General features: G+C 50.2%; 2 protein-coding genes across 2 annotated transcripts; one reads left to right on the top strand and one right to left on the bottom strand.

The window, feature by feature from the left end:
- Positions 1–991: 991 nt before the first annotated feature.
- LOC311311027 (protein FAM110B-like) lies at positions 992–2,341 on the top strand (the record flags this gene model as incomplete). The annotated part of the gene is made up of 1 exon (XM_084440640.1): positions 992–2,341. The coding sequence occupies exon 1, from the start codon at positions 995–997 to the stop codon at positions 2,339–2,341; it is 1,347 nt and encodes a 448-aa protein (XP_084296766.1). The 5' UTR covers positions 992–994.
- A 4,604-nt stretch (positions 2,342–6,945) lies between these two features.
- On the bottom strand, positions 6,946–9,541 carry LOC311311548 (rano class II histocompatibility antigen, A beta chain-like). Its single transcript, XM_084441289.1, has 5 exons — positions 9,416–9,541; positions 8,465–8,746; positions 7,590–7,706; positions 7,230–7,256; positions 6,946–7,137 (listed from the first exon to the last, which is right to left on the bottom strand). The coding sequence occupies exons 2-4, from the start codon at positions 8,688–8,690 to the stop codon at positions 7,231–7,233; spliced, it is 369 nt and encodes a 122-aa protein (XP_084297415.1). The 5' UTR covers positions 8,691–8,746; positions 9,416–9,541; the 3' UTR covers positions 6,946–7,137; position 7,230.
- Positions 9,542–10,396: the final 855 nt, after the last annotated feature.

Genomic DNA, 10,396 nt, shown 5'->3' on the forward strand with positions numbered 1-10,396 from the left:
CATGTGCACGTTGTTTTGTAGTGAGCTGTGCTGTATAATGCGAACGTGTGTGTACGTGTGTATGTGTGTGTATGTATATACGTACACACATACACACATACATACATACACGTTGTAAGTAAGCTTTGAACAAGCAACCAAACTGGCACTTTTCACACCCCATAAAATTGTTGATGAGCAGCAACAATATAAGTGTGTGTGTGTGTGCGTGCATACTGTCTCCCAGTTGCGACTGTTGTTGCTATGACCATGATGTCACCTGCTGTTGTAACCTGATTGGTCAGTGTGCGTGCATGCGTTTCAGATCTGCCGGCTCGGACAGAGGTGGCGCGACGAGGCTGCTCCTTCCCAGAATCCTTCACTCTGGCCCCCGGACCCACCGATCCGGACCACTGCCTCCTCACGCGCTCACTCTCCTCTCCGTCCTCTGCTCTCTCTCTCCCTCTCTCCCTCCCTCTCTCTCTCTCTCCTTCCCTCCCTCTCTCTCTCCCTCCCTCCCTCTCTCTCCCTCTCTCTCCTAGCTGTGGAGCAGTGTGAGAGGCCCCAGCAGAGCGGAGGTCAGGCCTGGTCAGATCCAGCCAGCAGGGGGCGCCGGTAGACGGGTCAGAGTCGGCGTGGGGGCGGTCTACGGCGGGCCTGTAGCCGGGGCCCGTAGGACCCGTAGGTCTCCGCCCCCTCTCCGCCCCGCGTTCCAGCCCCTGCAGGGGGCGTCGGCTCCGCCTCCCCAGGCGTTTCCCAGCGGGACTCCGCCCCCCCCGTAGGGTCCCGCCCCCCCCCCCCGTGTCTGTGTGTTGATGCTGGGTCGGGATGAGGAGGCCAGGCTGCTGAAGACCAGCTCCTCCCAGGACTCCTCCTCCTCCTCCACCCTCTCTCCCCTCCCCCCCTCCTCCTCCTCCTCCCCCAGTCTTCATGTGTCTGCAGCCCCCCGGCTGTCCCGCTCTCGGCTCGCCCCCCCTCCGCCGTCGCCACGGCAGCCCCCCCCGGCCCCGCCGACATGCCCACCGAGACGCTGCCCCCCCGTGCAGATAGCAAGCCCCCCGGCCCCGCCCCCTTCGCCTCCGCCGTGCCCCTGCGCATCCTCAACAAGGGCCCGGACTACTTCCGGCGCCAGATCGAGCCCAACCCCAAGCGCCTGAGCGCCGTGGAGCGCCTGGAGGCTGACAAGGCCAAGTACGTCAAGAGCCAGGAGGTCATCAACGCCAAGCAGGAGCCGGTCAAGCCTCAGCTCCTCGCCAAGCCGCCAGTATGCCCCGCCCTCGCCAAGAGAGGGGCGGGAGGAGGAGGGGGAGGAGGAGGAGGCGGGGCGTTGCTGAAAGCGTCCAATAACAATTCGAAGTCGGACACGTGCGCCACGACGAGCAAGCGTGAGAACCTGAACCTGGAGATCCTGAAGAACCTGCTGAACTCCTCTTCCCCCGGCTCCGCCTCCGAAGGGCCGGCCAAGGGGCCAGGGGGCGGGGCCAGGAGCTGGGCCGCCCACTGCTCCGCCCACGACCTGTCGGAGCCCGCCGGCCTCCGCTCCTTGGCCGAGTCGCTCAAGGTCCCGCCCCCAGCCTCGGCGGGCGGGAGGCGGAGCCCCCAGGGCGCCAACCTCAACCTGAGCCGCCGCCTCCTGGAGGAGCGGGGGGGGGGCCAGGGGGGAGCGGGAGGAGGAGGAGGAGGGGTCGGGGGAGACCGCTCCCCGCTCCACGCCTCCCACTCCTCCTCGGACATCCGGCGGCTTTGCAACGGCAAGCCCCTCCGCGCCGCCAGGAGCAGCTCTGGCTCCGCCCCCCCCCTGCCTCCCAAGCCCGGCCCCAAGCCCCCCCCGGCCTGCGACGACCACGACAACGCCCCCCTCCGACCCCGCCACGACAGGGAGTCCAGCCCTCCTCCTCCTCCCGCCCCAGGCTCCGCCCCTCCCCCTGCTCCGGGCCCGGCGGTGGCGGCGGCGGGGGAAGCGGAGCTAGAACCGGGCGGTTCCGCGGCGCGCCGGCCCTCCCTGCACCGCTCCAAGTCGGACCTGAGCGACCGCTACGCCCGCGCCGGCGCCGACGTGGAGCGCTTCTTCAACTACTGCGGCCTGGACCCCGAGGAGTTGGAGGGGGTGGGCGTGGAGGGCTTCGCCCGCGCCAACTCCGACATCGTCTCGCTCAACTTCCGCAGCGCCAGCATGATCAGCTCGGACTGCGACCAGTCACGGCGCAGCAACGAGGAGCTGACGGACGAGGAAGAGGAGGGGGAGGAGGCGGGCGAGCGCGTGCCCTACGGGATCTCAGCGGTGGAGAGGAACGCGCGCGTCATCAAGTGGCTGTACAGCATCAAGCAGGCGCGCGAGTCGCAGAAGGTGTCCCACGTCTAGAGGGACGGGATGACAGATGGACGCGGTCAGACGGACGGACCGGTGACTTGAGAACTAACCGCCTATCTCTTCGACCGTTCCACCGGTTCTCTCAAGGGAACGTTTGAAGACGTTTGAATGAACAGTGAGTCCGGTCTTGCGGAAGACCTCCGACTGTCCGGACGTCAAAGGGACTGTCCGGGGTCAAGGTTCAGGGGTCAGTTAAGGACCCTAGCGGTCGCCCCTCGGCCTCGTGTTTGTTGTCCTCCGAACCTGCATGACTCCTCCCATTTCTCTGCAACAGCCCCGCCCCTAACCCTGCCCCCAGCCAGCGCGGCCTCCTGCTCTAGCAGGTTTAGGAAAACAAGAGCCTTTTTTCCCCTCTTTGTTTGTTTGTTTGTTTGTTTGTTTTTAAAGATGGCCGCCTCGTTGTCAGTGCCGTCTCTGCAGTGCAGCTCTCTGACTCTCCAGCTCTGATCTTGAGGTCCTCGGGTCCCCAAACCCCCATCTTCATCCCTGAACTGTGCATTTCTACACTCCCCTTGTCCCTGCCTGGATTCATACAACGAAGGATGGTGTCAGAGAACATGCTCACTGGTTCTGTGTACCTGGACCCTTCGTCAGGCGCCAGTGGAGAAGTGCGTTGCCTTTAGGGGGGAGGTAGGGTAGCATCGGGACCTTTAGGGGGGAGGTAGGGTAGCATCGGGACCTTTAGGGGGGAGGTAGGGTAGCATCGGGACCTTTAGGGGGGAGGTAGGGTAGCATCGGGACCTTTAGGGGGGAGGTAGGGTAGCATCGGGACCTTTAGGGGGGAGGTAGGGTAGCATCGGGACCTTTAGGGGGGAGGTAGGGTAGCATCGGGACCTTTAGGGGGGAGGTAGGGTAGCATCGGGACCTTTAGGGGGGAGGTAGGGTAGCATCGGGACCTTTAGGGGGGAGGTAGGGTAGCATCGGGACAGACGGTCTCTCTCTGTCCTTGTTTTGCTTTTGTCTGTCCGACCAGGAGAACCAGCCAGCTCCCTCTAGACTGCACACTGCTCCTCTAGGCTGGTGGTTCTAGGGTGGTTCTAGTGGGTGGGTCTCCCTCTAGACTGCACACTGCTCCTCTAGGCTGCTGGTTCTAGGGTGGTTCTAGTGGGTGGGTCTCTCTGGGGGCCCTGGAGACGGGTGTTCCTGTAGGAACGTTGTCCCTCTAGCTGCTCCTCCTCCCTGCGTTCCAGATACTGCGCCTAGAAGCCATAACGGGTGTGAATGCAGCGCCTCAGTGTCTGACAAGTCTTCGCTGTCCACCGTCTGATAATCAATCACTCTCTGGTGCATCTCAGCTTTGTGTGTGAATAGCAACCCCCCCCCAGGGCTGTGGACGCATGGTACAGTCCAGATCTGCCCTAAAACACCCCTCCGCCACTGGTACCAGGAGAGATTGGTATATTCCAGCAGCCCAGCCTCATACTCCCATGAAAACCCCAGCTCCCCTCTCTCTCTCTCTCTCTCTCTCTCTCTCCCTCTCTCCCTTTCTCTTTCTCCCTCTCTCTCTCTCTCTCTCCCTCTCTCTTTCTCCCTCTCTCTCTCTCTCTCGCTCCCTCTCTCCTTTTCTCTCTCTCTCTCTCTCCCTCTCTCCCTCTCTCCCTCTCTCCCTCTCTCCCTCTCTCCCTCTCTCTTTCTCCCTCTCTCTCTCTCTCTCTCTCCCTCTCTCTCTCTCTCTCCTTCTCTCTCTCTCCCTCTCTCTCTCTCTCTCTCCTTCTCTCCCCCTCTCTCTCTGTCCCTCTCTCTCTCTTTCTCTCTCCCTCTCTCTTTCTCCCTCTCTCTTTCTCCCTCTCTCTCTCTCCCCCCCTCCCTCCCTCTTTCTCTCTCTCTCTCAGCGTTGCTATGACTAAATGGTTCAGGCGGCATCAGAGAACCGTTCTTCGAGCGTTCCGTGTTCTATTTTGCTTATTCTGTTTAGTTTCTCGTCCATGGTGTTACCATTGACAGTTGGATTTTGTGGTACTTGCTTTTTCTGTGTAAATGCTGTAAGAAAAAATGTATATATAATTTCAAAAAATGTGTTTAGAGTTTGTTGTTTTTGTCAGAGGGCGTCTGTTCAATCTACATTGAAACAGCTAGATAGTGTATGAACCTGGTCTGGGTCAGTCAGTCCTGTTCTGCACTGAGACCGGAGCCCGGTATCTCTGTCCAGGATCAAAGCTGGTCCACGTTGTTGTTCTGATGGCATATTCATGTTGAGTGTTCTGGAGTGAGCTCTCTGTAACTGGGTTATAAAAGAAGCAACCAGATGATGTGTTTTTGCCATCGGTTCTTTTGCATTATTTCAATAAATGGCTTATTTCTCCGCTATCTTTTGCCATTTATGTCAGAAGGTTTTGTGAGTATTATTTCATTAAAATATATATTTGATGAATCTGGGCCCCTGTGGTGGTTTGTCTGTGTTACTGTACATGACAGTACAGTACAGTGTGTTGTTTTCAGGATTGATTTGCTCAACTCCACCAATATCACCCGTTTTGCCGTCAGAAGGATTCAGAACATGGAAAACTTTCCAGGTTCATTCTCCGTGCTCCTGAGTGAGCCAGTTGTTTTACACATCCAGACCCTGAGCTTGAGGGTAAGAATTTACTGCACTCCCCCCCTCTCTCTCTCTCTCTCTCTCTCTCTCTCTCCATGGTGCAGGTTTACCAGACTGCGGGTCACGTCAGAGGAGAGATTTATGGGTAATGCAGTTCTTTATGTGATTGGCCCCTTCAGGAAGTGACCTAATACAAACATGGGGAGGGCTTGAGAGGAGCCTGGGGCTGCGTTCAGAATCGCATACTTCTACTTCTTACTACCAGTACCTACTACAGCTGCCCTTAGAAAGTACTTCTTACTACCAGTACCTACTACAGCTGCCCTTAGAAAGTACTTCTTACTACCAGTACCTACTACAGCTGCCCTTAGAAAGTACTTCTTACTACCAGTACCTACTACAGCTGCCCTTAGAAAGTACGTACTTTGCAAGCAGTAGGCATCCAATTGGGACATACTACCTTGTCATAACATTGCGCCTTGAAATGTGCCCACATCCGTCGCTGTCCATAACGCGACATTCGTCTACAGCTGTCACGACTCGCACATGTGACGCACATTTCCGCTGCACACAGGATTGTGGGTCAGAATAGCCAGAAAAGCCTGCTGGCTTGCATACTGCAAAATACGACCGGATGTAGTAGGACATCCTGGTACTTTTGCCATACTGCATGTGGCATACTATGTATTGGGACATATTACATCCTGTTTAGGCATACTATATAGTAGGGTAGTGTGCGATTCAGAACGCGGCCTAGGAGAGGTGATAGGGCTCTGAGGAGACTATAGACTATAGACACTATAGACCATAGAGACTATAGACCATAGAGACATATACACAAATATAGTTTTTATTAAATCTGGACTATTGAAATTGAAAGAGCAAATTGAGTTACAGACACTGATTATTGTGCACAAGGCAAAAAGTCAAACATTAACAGTTACAAAAGTTGTTTGTTTTCACTTCAGAAAATGATGATCACAGAAGAAAATATGATTTTAAGCATCAGTATGCACAGACCACATTATGACAGATGTGTACTGCAGTGGTGGGTGTCAAACTATGGAACTCTTTGAATAATGAACTAAAGCACTGTAGCACAATATTTCAATTAACATTTTGTATAGATATAGAACATTCAGACTATGAAAATGCATAGTTGGGTTTTGACCTTGGATTATTATTCATGGATTATATATCTTATGCGTATATATGCTTGGTTTGGTTTATGTTGCATTGCGCTTGTTGGTGGAATGGGCTGACCATTAAGCAATGCTATGCTCATTTGAATAAGGGGGCAGGTAAAAATAAGATTTTATCTTCATCCTGCTCCTTTTTGATCATGGATGATGATGATGTGGAAATTGAAGCATTATTTGTTTCTTTAGTTGATACAATATACTCATCCATGTGAGAAATAAAAAGACATTCATTCATTCATTCATTCATATCAGACCTGTTTTGGTCCAGATGGGTAAAAGAGTCCCTTCCACTCATGCAAGAACGCCATATATATTCTATTGGTGGGATATTCTGAAATAATGATTAGGCTATAATTTCATTTGGTAATGGCTTGTGTGGACATGTGGTAAATATTCCACAAGGTGGCGCCACATGCCTCTGCTTTGACAGCAAGATCATTTTTTGGGATTCACCCTTTGTATAAAATGTGTTTGTGTGTAAATAAACCTGACTTATGTTATTCACGCAACACCTAAAGAAACTAAGCAGGCTACAATGAATGACTGTGCTCTCCTCCTGCCTGTTCGCCAGTGAAGTAGTAGGGAGGAGCTTGAGTGAAAAAAGAACGGCTCTGCGAATCGGTTCCCATCGTTCGTTTTAAAGAGCCGTTCAAAAGAATCGGATCGTTCTTGAACGTCACATCACTACTGTGCAGAGAGGAGCGCTGAGCTGATATAGGTTTCAACCGCAAGCAACGTAGGATATACCGCTATAATGCGAAAACATTTTCTTTTATTTCTGAGAGATCTAATTATGCTTTTTGACCTCAGTTATGACTGACCTTTTTTTGACTATTGACTATGATTAAGCCCGACACATTCATTCACAAATCCAGATCTTCAAACAAGCAACAAGCAATCAAATAAGTGGCAGCGCGTCAACCTTCTTTAAGCGTCCATTGAATTAGGCTTATTTGTTGTTGAAAGCTGTGACACTGAGATTTCTGGTTAGAAGGAAGCTCTAATATCAGGTCTAGTTCAGCAGTGGATTCAGAAACAGACCTGCAAACCTGAGAAGATAAAAGAAAACCGTTACAATGACCATCAGGCACAGTCAGTTGTAGTAGTTGGTGAAAGTTTTCTGTGACAAGAGGAGTCTCACCTTAGCTAGCAGGCACCAGCATCCGCCCTGTGAAATAAACACAGAGAGGGTGAAGAGACAGAGGTGACACAATCACTATGTGATATTTCAACAAATAAATCAACATTGCTGCCACCGTCCACTGAACACAGGAGCAGTATTCTTGAAAAATACATCTCTCAATGTATAAGTCAATCTTTCTTACATCATGATTATTTTAGTGTGCTGCGTACATAACACACAGATGACTGTGAAGACTGGATGACTATGAAGACTGTACATGTTCTCTACACACAGATGACTATGAAGACTGTACATGTTCTCTACACACAGATGACTATGAAGACTGTACATGTTCTCTACACACAGCTGATGACTCACCATTGGATTTCTTCTTCTGGTAGTAGATGAGTCCAGCCAGTGCAAAGACCAGTCCCAGCACCAGCCCAGACGCCCCGATGGCGATCTTATTCCTCTCAGACTCAGGCAGGGACGGGTCTGTCAAGGAGAAATGACCCTTCTGTTAGCATGTGATGACACTGTAGCTGTCCTGTATGTAGCTTCTGACAGACCACCATCTATCATACGCTAGCACACACAGTCACAGTCAGGGTCATTCAGGTACCCAGCCACAACACAGCACTCGTACCCTGCTCACCTGAACTCACCCCAGTACACCATGACAACACCCTAACAACAGCTGAGCAGTGAACTCACCCTAGTACACCATGAAAACACCCTAACAACAGCTGAGCAGTGAACTCACCCTAGTACACCATGACAACACCCTAACAACAGCTGGACAGTGAACTCACCCTAGTACACCATGACAACACCCTAACAACAGCTGAACAGTGAACTCACCCTAGTACACCATGACAACACCCTAACAACAGCTGAACAGTGAACTCACTCTAGTACACCATGACAACACCCTAACAACAGCTGAGCAGTGAACTCACCCTAGTACACCATGACAACACCCTAACAACAGCTGAACAGTGAACTCACCCTAGTACACCATGACAACACCCTAACAACAGCTGAGCAGTGAACTCACCCTAGTACACCATGACAACACCCTAACAACAGCTGAGCAGTGAACTCACCCTAGTACACCATGACAACACCCTAACAACAGCTGGACAGTGAACTCACCCTAGTACACCATGACAACACCCTAACAACAGCTGAGCAGTGAACTCACCCTAGTACACCATGACAACACCCTAACAACAGCTGGACAGTGAACTCACCCCAGTGCTTCACGAGGGGTCTGTCCAGGCTGGCGTGCTCCACCATGCAGGAGATCTTCTCCCCGGATCTGGGCGTGTACTCCAGTTGGGAGTGGAACTGGTAGTACCAGTCACCGTTGACCGACTCCTCAGTGGAGATCACGTCTGAGGTCACTTCCTGTCCATCCCTCTTCCAGGTCACTCTGATCTTTTTGGGGTAGAAGTCATAGGCGCTGCACACCAGCATGGCAGGGTGTCTGCCACTAGAGGGGGTCACTGAGAGAAGTTTGACAGAGGGCTCCACTGATAGTGGAGGAAAAACAGCAACACATTAGTTCATATAACACTATCATTCATATCATATTGATCAGGGTTCTGTTCTCTATTAATTAACTCTATTATTGGTCTGTATTATATATACTGTATTATTGGTCTTTATTATATATACTGTATTATTGGTCTTTAATATGTCTACTCTATTATTGGTCTTTAATATGTCTACTCTATTATTGGCCTTTAATATGTCTACTCTATTATTGGTCTTTAATATGTCTACTCTATTATTGGTCTTTAATATGTCTACTCTATTATTGATCTTTAATATGTCTAATCTATTATTGATCTTTAATATGTCTACTCTATTATTGGTCTTTAATATGTCTACTCTATTATTGGTCTTTAATATGTCTACTCTATTATTGATCTTTAATATGTCTACTCTATTATTGGTCTTTAATATGTCTACTCTATTATTGGTCTTTAAACTCTCTAAGCGCACGAGCCCTCTCCCACCAACCGGGGATGTGCGCAATAACCGGGAAAAGCTCACATTCCCCGTTTTCTCACATTGACCGTAACATATCCACCAGACAGAAGCTTCATTACAGGTTTTGTAGTGAACAGATGAAAGAGGTGTCGTATCATCTGGTGAGTGAGAGATGTGATGTTGTTGTGGTGAGGAGGGCAGCTCACCTGTCTTCTCCAGTACGTGAGAGAGGCTGAGCTCAGCGCTGGGCTTGCAGAAACGCTCCAGCTGCGCTCGCCAAACAGCCAGGATAGCAGGATCATCATTCCAGATCTTAGCATTATGCAGACCAAGCTCAGTGTATCCCTCCCACCTGCCCTTAGTGCTGTTGAACCTGAGATACTCAATCTTATTATAAATATGAGAGTATATGTACTCATGCGGTTGCTCTGTAGAGTATAAGCAGTGTGACACCCCGTAGTGCTCATATCCACCTGAAATATTGAAGAACAAATAATGTATAATTACATTTCATCTGAATTCATTACACACTTTATTTTCTCATAATTCATGATCATGTCAAAGAACAATTCAGAAACATTCAATACAAATGTTATATGAAACAATATGCAACAATAAGATCACTGTCATTAGTTCATTGATGGAAAGCTAATTATACCTGGTAATACCATAGACTTTATACAGACTGTATTATACAGACTCACGGTGTGTAGTTTATGATAATGTAGCCTACCTGCTTTTTGCGTGGACAGAACCACAGCCATGCAAATGGAAAACACAGTTGACAAGGACATGTTCCTCCAGCGTTCAACTTCTCAACTAGATGAAAGAGAGCAGAGCACTCAGATAATAAACTGACTCTTAACCAAACAAACCAATCTCTGCTTCAGAAAAACACATGTCACATGTTGCTAGGCAGAGGTCAAACATTGTACTTTCATCATTACTGTATGGTCGGTCACTAACAGTTAATTCTCAATCAGAACACAGTCATTTACATAAATACAGCATGGTTTTTAAACATTGACAAACATTTAATTCAGTTTTACTTTGTATTGAGTTAGAGCGTTGTTTACTCATCATGTTTGGCTCTTCAGGCTGTCACACTCAGTTCTCCTAAATTCAGCCATGCCAACCATATTGACAGTGTTACAGCAACAGACAGACATATCTCTTTATAGGGCAGC

Source organism: Borostomias antarcticus, assembly GCF_949987555.1.
Source record: "Borostomias antarcticus genome assembly, chromosome: 7".
Classification (NCBI taxonomy): Eukaryota; Metazoa; Chordata; class Actinopteri; order Stomiiformes; family Stomiidae; genus Borostomias; species Borostomias antarcticus.